The 18815-nt window shown below is 43.1% G+C and overlaps 1 protein-coding gene across 1 annotated transcript in view; it reads right to left on the bottom strand.

Moving 5' to 3' along the window:
* LOC126251838 (protein THEM6) overlaps window positions 1-18815 on the bottom strand; it is a 122545-nt gene that overhangs the window by 61498 nt on the left and 42232 nt on the right. Inside the window, exon 2 of the mRNA XM_049952503.1 lies at window positions 16674-16888. Coding sequence (XP_049808460.1) covers window positions 16674-16888 — 215 coding nt within the window. The remainder of the gene's footprint in view (window positions 1-16673; window positions 16889-18815) is intronic.

Below are 18815 nucleotides of genomic sequence, written 5' to 3'. Positions count from 1 at the left end.
CGCTGAGGCACGCAAGCCTCCCCACCAACGGCAAGGTCCATGGTTCATGGGGAGGTATGGGGTGCCATTGGTTACACGTCTCGGTCACCTCTTGTTCGCATTGACGGCACTTTGAACAGTGGACCTTACATTTCAGATGTGTTACGACCCGTGGCTCTACCCTTCGTTCGATCCCTGCGAAACACTGCATTTCAGCAGGATAATGCACGGCCGCATGTTGCAAGTCCTGTACGGGCCTTTCTGTATACAGAAAATGTTCGACTGCTGCCCTGGCCAGCACATTCTCCAGATCACTCACCAACTGAAAACGTCTGGTCAATGGTGGCCGAGCAACTGGCTCGTCACAATACTCCAGTCACTACTCCTGATGAACTGTGGTATCGTGTTGAAGCTGCATGGGCACCTGTACCTGTACACGCCATCCAAGCTCTGTTTGACTCAATGCCCAGGCGTATCAAGGCCGTTATTACGGCCAGAGGTGGTTGTTCTGGGTACTGATTTCTCATGATCTATGCACCCAAATTGCGTGAAAATGAAATCGCATGTAAGTTCTAGTATAATATATTTGTGCAATGAATACCCGTTTATCATCTGCATTTCTTCTTGGTGTAGCAATTTTAATGGCCAGTAGTGTATATGTCAAGAATTCTCGCCCCTCTCTTCTGTCATTCCCGTTCAGTTTTAAAAGCCCATGACGATAGATCGCTCGAGTGCTTCTTTTTGCGCAAACAGCCAGTGGACCTGTGAATGCGAACAAATAGCGAAGCGTAAACAGCGCTGACATCACGATTCTGCCGAATTGAAGATGGTTGTGCCGACCAAAAAATACCACACCGCAATACTAAATGAAATGTCACGCTGTACCGTGTACTCCCGAGAAGGATCGAGCAAAGCGGACAGGTCAAACGGCTCACACACCAAGCACGCAAGCCGTTTGGCATGCCGTGGCCGGCTCTGATGTAGACAGATCCAACGTCGAACTTCGAAATCATCACCATAAATAAACATCAATTTCAGTTTGGTACAAGTAAAGAATAACTATTTTCTGTAGACAGCGCTACACAACTTCAAAGTATTTAAAGACTGGCATCGTGACACCATCAAAAGCTGTTGTAATCTATTTATTTGCTGACAACTAGTTTATGTCAAGCGATTATTTTCAAGTTTATGGTGCGGTTCTGGCCAGGATGTATGCTTACGGGGACTTGTGCGTGAATAACTGTCAAAAAATCGATTTTTTTAAATTTATGCCTTAAAAAATTCTTTGTAGTGCTCTGAACGAGTAAAAGTTTATTTCCAGGAAAATGGACCACAGAAAGTACCAAAATTAGAGGAATTTAAAAGTAGCTGCACACACCAAGACGTCCCCATGGCACAGAGTCAGCTCTGTTAAAAATAAAGTTTTGCTCTCATTTGTTTCGTTTTATGACTTTTTAGTTCCTTAAGTTGGCTGACCTGCCAAAGTTTACAGTTGCTTATCTTTTGTTTATACAGAGAGTGTAGTCATTGTTTGCTGTTGTTTTGGCACGAACATTTTGTTTTCAGCGAAGTAATTATGTGCGTGAGTTTCTTATTCCACTTGAAAGCAATGGGAAGAATCAAGAAGTTCGGGATTAAACAACGTAAATTTTATGGAAATCTGTTCACCAAACGGATTCACTCGGCCAAAACTGAAATACAACGTGATACAACACTTGAATCAGCTTCAGCTACTCCAAGTCTTCAAAACTAAAACCGAAATATTTGGTCAATGGGCTTGACAGTATTAATGCTGATAATATAGAGACGCTAACTATTAATGCAGATTGTGTTATTGTTGAACTCTCTGCTCTATCTGAACTAATAAATAAAGGTTTACAATGTAAGGAATATGGCAGTAATGGTGTGAAGGTAGTTGAGAGATACGTGCTAGGAGAGGTTGCGCATCAAAATTAAAATTGTTTGTAATTTAAGCGAATGTGGTTATACATGTGGCGTAACTAAACAGAGAGTGTATAACACAAATATTAAACTTGCTTATACTATGAGGTGTACAGGCAAAGGGTAAAGAAGTGTATAAATTCAAATTTTCTGTGCTCTTTTGTTCTGGTACACTTTGGCTAACAACTATTTAAGATGGAGAACTAAAATTTTGTATGCTGTCTTAAAAATCCTTAACTAAAAAGTAAAGTACTCTTGTGACTTTTTAAAAGAAAATCCATGAATTCGTTTGCAAAATTTTTGATAATCATAGTTAAAATTTTTTTGTACCACAGTTTATGGCAGCACCATTTTTCCAATAGTCTGCTTTAAAGATAGTAGCGTTAAGAAACCTTCTACTTGGTTTGTATTTTGAGTAACGTTTACCTACGATGTACATAAATAATTACTATGGTTTATTTCACTTGCAACAAAAAAAACTCAATTTTAAAAAAGTGTGAGAGCTAAAGCTGAGGTTCGTACATAAAAATGTTACCAAAAGATGTATTAAAAGATGGTAAGCATTATATGGGCTTGCAAATCTTATTTTTTGAGTTAAACTATTTAGAAAACTGATAATTTTTTTTCAAGTTTCCCCTGGCATTCACGCACCAGTTCCCTTAATATAAAGACAGACTGTCGACTTTTGCACTTGATGACTGCTGGAAAATGTATGAGGCAAGAGACACACACTTACATGACAAGTGTTGTATCTAAAAAAACAATTAAGTATTTGACGCCAAGCAAACTTCTTCACACTTCATGTAGTGTTAATTCTAGGAGTTCAGGTAGACAGTAAACTATCGTAGAAAGCCCATGTACAGGATCTCGTTCAAAGACTTAATGCTGCCATTTTTACTATTAGAATAGTATCTGAAGTAAGTTCGAAACGAAAAGTAATCTACTTTGTTTATTTTCATTCGCTTATGGCGTATGGCACTGTATTTTTGGGTAACTCTTCCCATTCTCGAAGGGTATTTTTGGCTCAGACACAGGCAGTTCGGGCAATAAGTGGTGCAAGTTCGCGAACCTCTTGTTGACCCTATTTATGAGTCTGAGTATTCTGATGTTGGCCTCTCAATATATACATATTCCTTAATGCCGTTTCTTATGAACTAAAAATTCCAACAGGCCTTGGGAGGCTCAACGATACCGACCGTCCACTCGGTCATCCTCAGCCCACAGGCGTCACTAGATACGGATATGGAGGGGCTTGTGGTCAGCACGCCGCTCTCCGGGCCGTATGTCAGTTTACGAGACCGGAGCCGCTACTTCTCATCAGGTAGCTCCCCAGCTTGCCTCACAAGGGCTGGGTGCACTCCGCTTGCCAACAGTGCTCGGCAGACTGGATGGTCACCCATCCAAGTGCTAGCGCAGCCCGACAGCGCTTAACTTCGTTGATCTGACGGGAACCGATGTTACCATTACAGCAAGGCCGTTGACTTTCTTGTTAACAATATCAGTTTATTTCCAAGAATTAGCAGCTTTCACTCAGTTAATGGTAGGCAGAGATCCAATCTGCATTTGGATCGCACCTCCTTGACTCTTGTGCAGAAAGGCGCGCAGTATTCTGCTGCATCCATTTTCAATAGCAGGCCACGCGCTTAAAAATCCAAACTGGATAGTTTACTCATGGTCACTCCTTCTGTTCTGTCGAGAAGTTCCTTGAAGAATTAAGCTAATTTCTGTGTTGCATTGTTGCCTGCAATTATAAATACTTATAGCTTGTCGTCTTTTTAGGATTCATAAACATTTTATCTATTATTACTTTTCTGTTTTAATTTCATGTACTGACAAGCTTCATGACCATGGAGATTGGCTCCTCAATTTGGTCCTACGGAACTAGATATGTAAAATTAAAAAAATAATAAAAAACAAAAAAATCCTTACAACCATTGTGGCTAACATGGGAGCACGTTGCAGAACATGCTGTTGCTGCCCATGGTGATCACTCATCATCACATCTTGTTAAAAATCATGTCCTGCGTATTGTAAAGTCCAGGGGATCACCATGAACCGCGGAGACTTCAGTGTAATTATTGTCTTTGAATATACAGGGTGAGGCGCTTGTATCCGGACAAATGAAACATTTTTTTTAAAATGAATGCAAATGAAAATGAAAATCCCTTTACATATAAGTACATCTACATCTACATCCATACTCCGCAAGCCACCTGACGGTGTGTGGCGGAGGGTACCTTGAGTACGTCTATCGGTTCTCCCTTCTATTCCAGATTGGAAAGAAGGATAGTCGGTATGCCTCTGTGTGGGCTCTAATCTCTCTGATTTTATCCTCATGGTCTCTTCGCGAGATATACGTAGGAGGGAGCAATATACTGCTTGACTCTTCGGTGAAGGTATGTTCTCGAAACTTTGACAAAAGCTCGTACCGAGCTACTGAGCGTCTCTCCTGCAGAGTCTTCCACTGGAGTTTATCTATCATCTCCGTAACGCTTTCGCGATTACTAAATGATCCTGTAACGAAGCGCGCTGCTCTCTGTTGGATCTTCTCTATATCTTCTATCAACCCTATCTGGTACGGATCCCACACTGCTCAGCAGTATTCAAGCAGTGGGCGAACAAGCGTACTGTAACCTACTTCCTTTGTTTTCGAATTGCATTTCCTTAGGATTCTTCCAATGAATCTCAGTCTGGCATCTGCTTTACCGACGATCAACTTTATATGATCATTCCATTTTAAATCACTCCTAATGCGTACTCCCAGATAATTTATGGTATTAACTGCTTCCAGTTGCTGACCTGCTATTTTGTAGCTAAATGATAAAGGATCTATCTTTCTGTATATTCGCAGCACATTAGTGGTATCTTTCAAGAGTAACATTACCCGATGCAACCCCCCTTCAGTCGCAATGACCGCCTCCAATCTTCTCCTTAAGCGCTGTCCATATTCGTGAATGCTGCTTCGATAGCGGTGCTTAGAGATGCGACATTAGGGTGCCTCGTCTTATTGCTCTTTCGACTACTTTCCAAACACAGTAGTCGAAGGGGATCAAATCCGGGCTATTCGGGGGCCAGAACTCCTTTGACCAGAACATGTCAACGTTATCCGAGAGCCAGTTTTGGACTAAATGGCTCATATGTGGTGCTCCTCTCCCATACGACGCATTGCTCGCCCGCTGACATTCAATACTGAGGCCAATTTCTTCAGCGATTGCCCCGGATCCTCCGAAATCTGAGCATGAGCTTTTTTGATGACTGCCGCAGTTCGTGACACGCGTTTCCTCGGATGAGGTATCCTCGCCCGGTCAGCGGAACCTTCCCAATCATTATACTTGGCCACAATATCGTAAACAGTTGATCTCGGGTACCCAAAAAATCGAATTATTTCAGTGGGAGAACGTCCAGCGTGACGACTTTTGGAAATCACGGCTCTTCGGTTGTGCTCCGCACTTGTCTATGATATCTCTGCCATTTTGAAGTTCTGGCTGTTTACTAGGTGCCTATGGCATTGAAGAACGCCAGTCGCCACCTCAGGCGGAAGTACGATACGGCGGGAAATTCAAATTGAAATTTGTGTGGATTTAAGCGCCGCACCCTGTAGGTGTCATTTTCGTTGGTCTCATTGCTTATTTATCTCACTTGCCTTCTGTACTACACTGGAGCAGTTCTTCTTGTGTATGATCCAAGTTTCATCGAGCTATGTTGCTCAGTAGTGACCATCATGCGAAAATTACTATCGTACATAAGTTTTCCACGCCAGTGCCCGCCGGCGTGGCCGAACTGTTCTAGGCGCTTCAGTCTAGAACCGCGCGACCGCTACGGTCGAAGGTTCGAATCCTGCCTCGAGCACGGATGTGTGTGATGTCCTTAGGTTAGCTAGGTTTAAGTAGTTCTAGGGGACTGATGACCTCAGATGTTAAGTCCCATAGTGCTCAGAGTCATTTTTGAACCACGCCAGTGTATCTATGGCGTGAGTGCAATGCATGTGACTGGCTATTATAAGCCTCATGCCACTTTCACTAATAAATACACAGCAAAATACCGAGCGCTTCGCTAGTGCTCATTGCTGACGGATGCACTGTTCACGGACGCAGAATCGCTCAGCCTGTGACAGCGCAAGTTGATCCCTCCCTGACAGGTGCAGTGGGCTGGGCGCGGCAGCTCCGCGTGCCTGCTTCAACCAATAACGTAACGCGATTTTATAAATGCCTCTTATGGCAACGCCACAGTGTTGTCGCAGCTCTATACACGGCCTTTGTTTTCATCTGCAGCTCTTTGCGCTTTGAAGCTGAAAACTAGCAACAACGCTGTAAGCTGTCAGGGATTTTCTAACGCCATCCAGGTATGGCTCTTCCCTCCTCCTCTCCATAGCCGTCAATGACATCCAAAAACTTTGCGGCAACATTTGATTCCATCTCAGGGTGTTCAGTTGATCTAAAGTGCTCTTGCTCCATGCTAATACGGTGTTCTGCATCTGCTTTTCCAGCACTTTTATGAAGTTACTTTGTATTTTTGCCGTTTTCATAACGAGGAAAAAAACACGAGGAAGGATAGCGAGAAACAAGCTAAGGATTTGAAAGTTTTTGTTACTGTATGTCGGCTTCTACCAGCTTCGGAAAATCTTACAGGTATGTTATTTCACCAAACAGAAATATTGTGAACATAGGCGATGCTCTGCCTGTTGTTTCAATGGTCTCTTCAAGAGTTGAACCACTGCTGGATCGGATAATAGTTTATTTTATTTACTTTTATTTACATGGTATCTTGTTTATAAAAAAATACGAATTTTACGTGAAAATTTGAGTTTTACTAGCGTAATTCTTTATTATTACAATCGGCAGATAGGTTTGTAATCAAAGAAGCGGAAGTAATAAAATCCTTAAAAAGTGGCATATGCAACTTGCGCATACAGAGGATCACATGGGCACACGAAAAGGCCATAAAAATGAATATCACTCAAGAAGCAAAGCATAAATAGGCAAAATATGTTTAGTACACGCGAATAAAACATACTGAATGAGAAAGGCAACCAACATCTGCTTGGAGGGGGCGGCAAATGATAACGTGTGTGGAAGAATGTCGTCGAGCTGACCCTACCGACACTCCGTCAGTTGCCTCAACGTTTTCGACTCTAGGCAGCCGTAAGTTCAACTACATATCAATGCACTTAATGCCGGATTTCAAGCCTCTATGTTAGTGGGACGAACGTCCCTGTTCATTAACTCCTTCGTTCCTGTACTTTTGATAGACTCACTAATTACGCAATTCCAGCAAGTTGGAACACCATTTCGTTATTCACTGCATGCAGCGCTAGGCAACACTTAAGTTTCCTTGACTACTTCAGTCGGCTGCACCTCTCCAACTGTTCCAAAGCAGCTTTTTCACACTCAAATACAGCGCCGCCAAAGTAAGTTGCAAGCTGGATGAAACTGAGTTACGCCGTGAGCTGCTGTTTCCACAAGCTACCGGAAAATTTCTCTAGGCATGGTTTTCAATATAGCGTGAACTGAAATCATATGGCGGAGCAGGAGAGTCATCGTGAAGCAGCCCAGAAAACTACATAAGAGGAATGGGGGAAAAAACATATGTTGAGTCCAAAACTGGGTGTTGTGCGAAATAAGACGTGCATATCAAATGCACTAATGAATACGATGATTCTTTGTTCCAAATTACAAGGTATGGTAATTCGTAAAAGTTAATACAAACAGAACTTGAGTCATTCAGTGTCTCGTTGTTGTTGTTATTGTGCTCTTCGGCCAGAAGTCAGGTTCGATGCAGCTCTCCATACTACTCTAATCTGTGCATGCCTCTTCGTCTCTAAACTACCACTGCAAGCTACAAATCTCAGAATCTGCTCGCTGTATTTATCTCTCGGTACCACAGTTCCCTCCTCCCCCCCCCCCCCCCACACACACACACAAACACACATCATTTCCTCCAATAACAAAATTAGTGACCCCTTGATGTCTCAGAATGTGTCCTAACAATAGATCCCTTCTTTAACCAAATTGTGCCACAAATTCCTTTTCTCTCCAGTTCTATTCAGTATCTCCTCATTAGTTATGCGATCTACCCATCTAATCTTCAGCATTCTTCTGTAGCATATTTCAAAAGCCTCTATTCTCTTCTTGTCTAAACTGTTTATCGTCCATGTTTCAGTTCTATACGTAGCTACACTCCGGACAAATGCCTTAAGAAAAGATTTCGTTACGCTTAAATCTGTACTCGATGTTAGCAAATTACTCGTTTTCAGAAACGCTTTTCTTGTCATTGCCAGTCTACATTTTATATCTTCTCTACTTCGGCCATCATTAGTTATTTTTCTACCAAAATAACAAAACTCATCTACTACTTTAAGTGCCTCGTTTCCTTATCTAATAATCATAGCATCACCTGATTTAGATGCCCAAAAATAAATAACTTTGGCTTTAAGACGTTCATGTAACAATAACAGAACATTAAATGATGAGCCAAAACGTTAAGACTACCTGCATAACACTGTTTTGGTCCACCTTTGGAACTCAATACACCATCGATTCTGAGTAGCATGGAATCACATGTCCTTGGTAGGTTTTCCATGCTTTGTAGCAACAGATATTTACACACAAGTCACACAATTCCCATAAATTACAGGACAATGGTTTGTGTAGATGCCCGATAGCGTCCTAGATGTATTCCACTGGTTTTTGATAAGGCAAGTTCTTTGGCCAAGACATTAACGTGAGTCCACACTATGACGCTCTCAAACCACTGTGGCTCGATTATGGCCGTATGACAAAGACAGTTAACCTGCTGGTAGATGCAGCCGCCACTGGGGAGTACATTAAGCATGAATGAATCTGGGTGGTCTTCAATAATGTCCATGTAGTTGAGAGCTCTCATGGTGCCTTTGATTACTACCACAGGTCCAATGCAATCTCAGGTGAGCATCACCGATCAGCCTGTGTCTGTGGAGCGGTGCATGTTTCGTTCAGCCGTTTGCATGGATGATGGAGTAACTCGTAGAAGACCATCGACCTGGTGTAACAAGAAATACGATTCATCTGAACAGGTGACACATTTCTATTGATTCACAGTCCAAACACAGTGGCCAATGAAAGCGTAATTAATGATGTTGTTCGGTCGAGATGGGGACCCGTAAGTGATGTCTGCTGCCTACGCCTATTGTTACTCGACCATCTTTCCAGAAAGTCACGAAACATATGCACATCCATAATGAAAGATCCATTTGATTAGAATATTTAACTGAGGATGAAGAATACGATAAACAGTAGTACTAGTCGGTAAGTCAGTAATGCAACCTTAGTCTTCTTGTGTTCTTGATTGGGATTTGCATGCCTTGTAGAAGTGAGAGGACGTTGAAAGCATTCTGAGCAATGGAAAAAGCATGCGGATTGCCAGGACAGTTGAGTCAGCCACCACCCCTAGAGCCAATTCGCAGAAGGCCTGTCGAAAGAGAGGCGAGAGTCAATTTCCCAACGGCTAATGCCCATACTTTTGTAGTGCCGCGCTAGGATATCAAGCTTTGTTCTGAACTAATACAGACAGGATTTCCAGTGGTGTAACGTCTGGCGAAAACGTGTTACAACCTGGGAGTGAAGTGAAAAGATTCGCTTTTTAGCAGAAGGCACTGTTTTGCTCAAATGTAGAAAGCTGTTTCTCCAGGAAGCACTGGATGCCAGAGAAAAAGATCTTGGAGATGTATTGGGGTCCCGAAGTTTTCACCTTTGAAAACTTGAGGCACCGTTGAATGTATTGACTCTGCAAATACAAATGGTGATTCAATTTAAGAACCAGCAGCATTGGCTAACGTAAATAAATTACAGGTTAGAAAGTGAAACGGGACAGTAACGACGAAACCCGCCTCATCGGTCTCAGAGAGAGATAAAGAGAGAGAGTGAAGCGACTTTTTTTCCTGTGGAGGATGATAGGGCGAACGTTATTGTTTAACCAGCTAGAGGAAGAGCACTGGTGTTTTCTAAGGAACATTTTTATCAGTCAGCACTCGGAACATCTGGAGCCCAGCCAATCTGAATTTAGAAAAAAACGGAAATATAGCAATGTGAAGATTCCTTTTAATTAACATATGATCAGAAATCACTCGACATTTGGGAGCCTCAACCGCCAGACTTCCACCCTGAGAATCAACATCGACTCCGCCGGCCTGTCGCAAAGCCTGAGCTGATGCACTGGAGACACAGAAAAATTTTCGGATGATCTACACTTAGCTGCTGGAAAGGGTGGTTGATTTCATCAATGACTGATTGGCACTGAGCACTATGGGACTTAACATCTGTGGTCATCAGTCCCCTAGAACTTAGAACTACTTAAACCTAACTAACCTAAGGACATGACACACAGCCATGCCTGAGGCAGGATTCGAACCTGCGACCGTAGCAGTCACGCGGTTCCAGACTGAAGCGCCTAGAACCGCACGGCCACACCGGCCGGCTCAATGACTGATTCTGCAGTCATTTCAGCTCCCAACTGCAACACTATGGTGATGTCAAGCTACAACTGCAAGACAGTGTTTAGGGACATTAAAGCCATTTTATGGTAATTTGGTTACTTCAAGCTTCACTCTGAAGACTTGCATTTAATGTCAGTGAGTAGAGTGCTTTCAACTCTGACTACATGTGGGATGTATTCCCTTTTGTAGTATTGTGTTTCAATTAATATCACAACAATGACTGGGCACTTCGTGATTACGACCTATATGAGTGGTGGGCTCCATGTGGTTCCCAAGTCGTGCAGCGACCGTAAACCATAAAATTACCAAATATGCAGCAACCAGTCGAAAAATCATGTTTTATTTGTTCACTTTTGCAAATCGATTTCAACTGATTAACAGCCATCATCGGTGCTACAAATACAAGAATAAAAATAATTAATAACAGTGACCAAATGAATAAATGTACATAAAGCAACGTAAACCAATTAAATGTATATAGACGCATTAAACCATTTAAAATGAACATACGAATTTACCTTTCAACTAATATGTGTCCTGAGTAGTAATACTGTCTTAAGCAGAGGTCAAACATAAAGTGATACATCGAGAATTGACTATGACAACGAGAAACCATAAGGGGGCGCTGCAAAGCAAACCCACCCTCTATGCAAAAAGATACAGCTAAAATAAAAATGAGAAGAAGAAGAAAGAGGTATAATATACAAAGTGAGGTAAAATATAATGATATAATACTAAAATATTTACATGAAATGGATATATTGACAAAGATTTTGTCAACCACATAGTACAGTTATATACACCAAAAAGCGATTGTACATATTAGTAAAAAGGAACAAACATAGACCGAGCGAGGTGGCGCAGTGGTTAGACACTGGACTCGCATTCGGGAGGACGACGGTTCAATCCCGCGTCCGGCCATCCTGATTAAGGTTTTCCGTGATTTCTCTAAATCGCTCCAGGCAAATGCCGGGATGGTTCCTTTCAAAGGGCACGGGCGACTTCCTTCCCCGTCCTTCCCTAATCCGATGAGACCGATGACCTCGCTGTCTGGTCTCCTTCCCCAAAACAACCAACCAACAAACATAGATGAGAAGCACACCATCGAAAAAATTTTAAAAATTTTTTAAAAATTATTTATCATATTTTTATCCAAAAGCAAAAGTTAATCATAATGCCAAAAAGTAAAACGGTGTTGGCATCCATCTAGCGAACAGTTAATGACACTCAGGAAGATCGGATTTTTTTTTCCGGCAGATGGCGCCACATTGCTGAATGCACATGTAATGTAAACTAAGTTGAGAAAAGAAAGTTACGGACATGAACGAAACAAACGTATTAACGAAACAAAGCCAAATGCAAAAATAAAGTACTAGCACACTTCATACATGGGAAAATTAACATTGGCTCGATAAGATGAACTGAGAACTCGTAGGGCTCTTACGGTGTCCCCATATATCATGAGACAGATCTACACCATCTGTCCTCTTCAATCTCCAGACCTATGCTCTTCCCATCAACTTCGTCCGTTTCGTTGCTTCCTTCCTCTGCCATTGTCCCTCCTATGTGACTATCCACAATTCCAACTCCTGTACTTTCCAACCCTCTGCCGGCGTGCCCCAAGGCTCTGTCCTTTCCCCTCTCTTCTATCTCCTGTACGCTGGTGATATGCTTAAACCTCCCCTGCCTGTCCATCTTCTCCAGTTTGCTGATGACACCGCCTTCCTAGCCCTTTATCCTACCTTTCAACAGTTCCAACGTATCCTCCAAACCCACCTTGACCAATTCACTGCTTGGTGCAACCAGTGGTTCCTCTGTATCAACCCCTCCAAGACATAGGCGATCATCATAGGCCACACCACCCGTTCCTTCCGTCTCCATGATTTCTACCTCACCATTTATGGCCGTCCTATCCACCTCACTCCTATCCTCAAATACCTTGGCCTCACCCTCGACCGCCATCTCACCATCCAAAACAAAGCTCACAACAGACCCCGCCTCCTGAAACTCCTGTCCAGCTGGACATGGGTTCTGCATCCTTCCACCATCCTTCACATCTACAAATCCTTGATCGCCTCATCCTCTGTTCTGTCAGCATAGCTTGGATTTCCACCCCTCCCAGGTTCTATAAATCCCTCCAAATCCTCTAACACCATGCGCTCCACCTCGCCTTCCGCATCCGCCTTACGTCCCCCACATGCATCCTCTACGACCTCATCCCCTTCCCCCACCTTCTTCTTTTCCTTGAACACATCTGCACAATATATATTGTCCGCCACATTGATCCCCCTCATCGCCTGGTGTCTCCCTTCCTCTCCACCCCCAGCCCGTTGCCATGCCTTTACTGTTGTGTCCCACCCTCTCTCCATCTCCACACCCTCCACCTCCTTTCCCAACGCAATTTCCACCATCTACCCCTCCCGGATGATGAGCTTCGCCCTGACATCTATACTTCCTACCAACTCTAACCCCATCTTCCTGCCTCCTTCTCAGGGCTCCCTCATCTGCCCCTCCCTTCTCCTGGGCGGCTTCCCCCTCCTACTCCCCCTCCCTCTCTTGTGCTCCCTTTCATTGTCTCTGCAATCCCTCCTGCCTTGTCTTTCCTCTTCATCTCCTGCCCCACCAGTCTCCTGCCTCTTAGTCTACCTGCTGATACCACTACTCTCTTCATTCCTCTGCCTCCCCTGCTATCCCTTGTTCTCCACTCCTTTTCCATCCTCTCCGGCCTCTCCCTCGGCAGGTCCCACCTGGGAGTTTTATTCTTCATCGTGTATGCTCCAACTGGGTTTTATGTATGTTGTTCTGGAGTGTTTTTAATACTGTGGCTGACTTTTAAACTGTGCATGTGCATTCAGTGTATTCTTTGTGTTTTAAGAACCGCTGACTGTGTTTTTTAACTTTATGGTGACTTTTTTAACTGTTCCCCCATGAACGTCTCCATGGCAGTGTATTTTTACCTCCATTATCTCCCCTTACACTGTTTTGTGTTGCCCTTTTTTATCACCTTATATATATGTAACATTTTATTCTTGTCTTAGTTGTCATGTCACTCGGCTGAAGAGCGGCGGATTGTGCCTTGTGCCGCTGACAGCCCTTCCCTGCCCATATGGGGCAGGGGAATGAAATCACAATAAAGTAAAAAAAAAAAATACACCATGTGTCTGTTGATGCAGCTGACAAGAGAGCAAGACTTTGAATGTCATACCTCTTCCTTCTTCTTCTCATTTTTATTTTAGCTGTATCTTTTTGCATAGGGGGCGGGTTTGCTTTGCAGCGCCCCCTTATGGTTTCTTGTTGTCATAGTCAATTCTCGATATATCACTTTATGTTTGACCTCTGCTTAAGACAGTATTTCTACTCAGGACACATATTGGTTGAAAGGTAAATTCATATGTTCATTTTAAATGGTTTAATGTGTCTATATACATTTAATTGGTTTACATTACTTTATGTACAATTATTCATTTGGTCACTGTTATTAATTATTTTTATTCTTGTATTTGTAGCACTGATGATGGCTGTTAATCAGTTGAAATCGATTGGCAAAAGTGAATAAATAAAACATGAATTTGTGACTGGTTGCTGCATATTTGGTAATTTTACGACCTCTATGTCAGATATGCCAAGGACTTATTATATCAATGTTGTCAGTGACTGTCATTTGTTTTGTTAACACGTTACTCCACACATTATTTTCGAGGGCATCCTGATATTATTGTGACAAGTACTAGGCTTACCTTGCAGTTTTAAAAAACAAGCCACGTTGCACCATGTTCAACAATGCGCCCTGAACCGTGTGCTCTGGAACACTTGTGCCTGCACCAGCAGTTTACTCTGTTGTCAGATCCGTCGCCGATCACCGCCTGTCCTGCATTAGAGAGCGGCCAATCAGCCGACTTCCACGTTCTCTGTGATGCTTGTAGACAGCCAGCACCTTGCCAGTTCGTGGTTTCACCGTCCTTCAACTACTTTCCGTAAATGCTCACGACAGCAGCTAGTGAATAGCCGCTCAGTTTCAGCTTTCCGATATAATCGTTACCAGGTGCCGGGCCATAACAATCTACCCTTTATCAAAGTCGCTTATACCACTGTATTTCCACATTTAAGGAGTATTTCATCGCTGGAATAGTTCCACATTCGTCTGTGCTCCGTTTACATGGAGGTATTACGGAATAGTCGTGCAATATGGAATATCGTGATTTCTCATCCGTCGATTGATACTGCCAAACAGGAGACAAATGATCTACTTCAAAATATTCCAGTGATGCCCTGTAACGAGCCAGTTCGTCCCCAAATATCGTGTGAACTGTGACGCAGAAAAATTGTTTTCGTATTTTTACAAAGTTTCTGGAGTTAAGTTTTCAAAAAGATGTAATAATTATTGAATATGTACACTATCGATTAAAACTATGCAGTTTATTAAGCAAAAGAGCAGTAGATCGTCACGTATCGCTCGATTTTTGGCAGTGGATACAGTTGCATCTGTCGTTATGTGCAGCATGGCACATCAGACAATGCGAAATACTTGGTACTCAAGAAAACCCACCGTGACCGCACTGGTGACGAGAACGAAGACTATATTTTTGACATGCAAATAGGTGAATGTAAAACGAATCACCTCTTTGGCATAGACAAATAATAGTTTAAGAACGTTAACTTAATAAACTCAACAGATTTGCTATCGAATAAAATTATTTTTCTGTGCCAATAAGTAATTCTTTAAAGTATTTAAATTAAGAGTAATCCCAAAATTGTATTTTTTGTACATAAAATATGTTTTTCACCAAATTTACTTATTATCTCCATTTTTACAGCCCTTTGCCATATTTTCCGACTGTTCGATATTAGCCTCTAAGAACAACTATTAAAAAAAATCGGTGGTAGGCTGTTTTAATTTTATTAAGGGAAATACAAATACTTGTTTGATGTTTCTGGTAAAGTATTTTGGAGAGCTAATAATGAGTTTGACTTGAAGATATAATTACAAAACTGGCTCTAAGCACTGTGGGGCTTAGCCGGCCTTTGTGGCCGAGCGGTTCTAGGCGTTTCAGTCCGGCACCGCGCGACAACTACGGTCGCAGGTTCGAATCCTGCCTCAGGCATGGATGTGTGTGATGTCCTTAGCTTAGTTAGGTTTAAGTAGTTCTAAGTTCTAGGGGACTGATGACCATAGATGTTAAGTCCCATAGTGCTCAGAGCCATTTGAACCATTTGAACTGTGGGGCATAACATCTGAGATCATCAGTCCCTAGACTTAGAACTACTTAAACCTAACTAACCTAAGGACATCACACACGTCCATGCCCGAGGCAGGATTCGAACCTGCAACCGTAGCAGCAGCCCGATCCCGGACTGAAGCGTCTAGAACCGCTCGGCCACAGCGGCCGACAGCTACAAAAGTAAGTGGTGTTTCATAATACCAGAATTTCGTCTGCTTTCTTTGCCGCCGTGTCATTGTGCACACAACGCCGCCACCGAGCGAGATAGCGCAGTTGTTAGCACACTTGGCTCGAATTTGAGAGGGTGAGGTGCAGAGGGTGGGGTGGATTCAGGGTTTAAAGGATGGGTTTATGTCGGGGCGGAGTTCGTGTTCCAGGAGAGGGTTGAAATTTTTTTGAGAGAGGACGTGAAAGGTGTGCAGGTGGACGGATTGTGGGATGTGTAGGTGGAGACGCGCCAGCACACTAGGATTGGAGAGGAGAGGGGAAGGGGGACGATATGGCTGTTGGAGTCGAGTTACTCAGGGCAGTGTGAGTGAGCAGAGACGGGAAGTAGATGAGTTGGTGAAGGATCCTTGTGGAGGAAGGTAAGCGGATGCGGAAAATTGGTTCAAATGGCTCTGAGCACTATGGGACTTAACATCTGAGGTCATCAGTCCCCTAGAACTTAGAACTACTTAAACCTAACTAACCTAAGGACATCACACACATCCATGCCCGAGGCAGGATTCGAACCTGCGACCGTAGCAGTCGCACGGTTCCGGACTGCGCGCCTAGAACCGCGGATGCGGAAACGGCATTCGAGGATCTGGAGGGACTTATCAAACTTGGGTGAGGTGGATATCCATGCAACATTTGCATAGCAAAGGATAGGGTGGATCAGGGATGTGTATGTATAAAGGATAGTGAAAGAGTGTAGTCCTCGTGTTTGGCCAATTAGTAGTTCGTGGTCTTTCTGTTGAATGGTTAGTAGCTGAAGTTTCCATGTAAGTTGTCACTCGTAGGTTAGTCCAAGGTATTTTAGTGTGTTAGCTTGTTGGATTGGACGGTGGTAAATGACTGACCTTGGTGTCGATGCGGTAGACGGTGAGCAGCGGCATGATGCGGCGGTAGCGCACCGTGGTGGCGCCCTGCAGCGCGTGGCCCTTGCGCCGCACGATCTCCGAGTAGAGTCCCGTGCGGTCGTAGAAGTGGAAGCGCGCGAAGTCCAGCTCGCGCACGTAGCGTGCATTGTTCATGAACCGCAGGAAGATGTCCACGTCCTGGGTCGTCACCATGCCTGTGGGCATCGTGTCATTAGCGTTTCTTACTGGACAACGACGATTGTCACAGGCATATTTGTAAATCTATGCAATGTCTTAGATTCCGCTTACCATAAAAAATTACTAAAAGGGCTAAGAGGAATCAGGAATAACAGGATAGCCAATGATTAGTCCTGATCATACTCTGACGGAAAAAATCGCCAAAACCAACAAATAATTAACGTACAGTAACGAAATTTCGGGAATACATTTGTGGGATGGAGTTCCATGCCTGTCGCACTTGGTCAGTCACTAGAGGAACGGTTAACGCTAGTGTTGTGGATGACGCTGTACTTTTTTGTCTAATGATGTCCCACATGTGCTCGGTTGGAGACAGATCTGACGATCGAGCAGGACAAGGCAACATGTGGGCGCTCTGTAGAGCATGTTGGCTTACAACAGTGGTATATGGGCGAGCGTTATCCTATTGGGAAACCTCCCCTGGAGTGTGAGGCGTAGCGCCGTATACCGATCCTGCCTTATTGTATCAGCCGATAGAGGACAATATTGGATAGGGAACTGATTTAGTTTCGATTGTGCCCACCAGAGTGCACTAAACTAATAGAATGTTTTTCATAAACTGTTCTAGTATTTTCATAAAGTGTTATTATGTCTTTTTGTGTATGTAAAATGTTATAAATGTGTTTTAGCAATATGAATGATGCGTGAGTGTGGTTTAAGGTTAATATGAAGATAATTGTTTAACGAGTTATGTAGTGGGATTTAGTGTGGGAACATTTCGAAGAAGTATGGATGTGGACAAAGGGAATTTTTGTAGAATAGATTTGTAGAGTAAGTTTATGGTAAAGGGAAAGTTAATTCAGGTGTAAATAACAATAGTAAATAACTTTATGCATCAACAAAACTTCAGTATATTAGATAATTACGTCGGTAAAAAGTGCAGTCGTTAGGTTTACTATTTTGCGATTGGTTATTGATGAAAAGCGCGGACTGACGCCGGAGAATGTTGTTTTGCTATTGGCTGTTGAGTAAACTGACCAATGGTAAAGCAATATTCTTCGTGCGCCTTTCTCTGCTGGTAGAGAAGACTTAGAGTATTCTAGGGACGAGTCGGAGCCTAGCCATGAAACAGTTCGGACGTGTGTAATAGTAGTTCCGATGGAAATGATAAGTTGCCGGATCTAGAAGTGTTTCATACATCAAAAGTGTTGTAAAGTGACGGCATAATCATTCCTATGTATGTGTAGAAATTTCGGAATTTTTAAGTGAATTTTGTGACGAGAAAAGACAAATTCTGCGTGACTGCATTAGGTACCGACAGAATTAATATTTGGCCAGAGTTCTCGACCAAAAACAATACGTATTTTTGTAGCTTTTACGTTTTCGGGAAATGCAACACCGTAAACTTGCTAACGTGAGTTAAAGGGATAGTAAATGACTGCGTTAAGACTAGCACGGGCTTGCAGTGATACTTGTTCACCTAAGTTTCAGAATATATTAATTAAGGACAAAATTTCCAACCTTTCATTTCGTGTGAAAACTCTCTTTCGAAACGTATATTAGTGACTTTAATTGCAGCCTGGTTCACGTCGAAGTACAGTAGGTTTCGCTCGGCTTCCCTACTGATGATCTGCTGAGACAATGTTCGCAGGTAGGTGCAGGTTCGTCGAAAAGAGACGGAAGGAACCGCGCCGCCGCAAGTGCTCCTCATGAATGGCAGCACAACACGTCGAATCACGTACAAATTTGCAGTCAGGGTGCACGGGACAACCACGACAGTGTTCCTGCCTTCATACGAACTCCTCGTACGAAATCGCACCCCAGGGCCCAGATCATAACTTCATGTATAGGTTCAATGTGCCTAGCACACAGGCAAGTTGGTTGCAAGCCCTCAACTGGCCTCCTGCTAACCAACAAACGGCCGTCACTGGCACCGAGGAAGAA

This window comes from Schistocerca nitens, chromosome 4, assembly GCF_023898315.1.
Source record: "Schistocerca nitens isolate TAMUIC-IGC-003100 chromosome 4, iqSchNite1.1, whole genome shotgun sequence".
Lineage (NCBI taxonomy): Eukaryota > Metazoa > Arthropoda > Insecta > Orthoptera > Acrididae > Schistocerca > Schistocerca nitens.
This window is presented reverse-complemented; position numbering and strand designations above follow the sequence as displayed.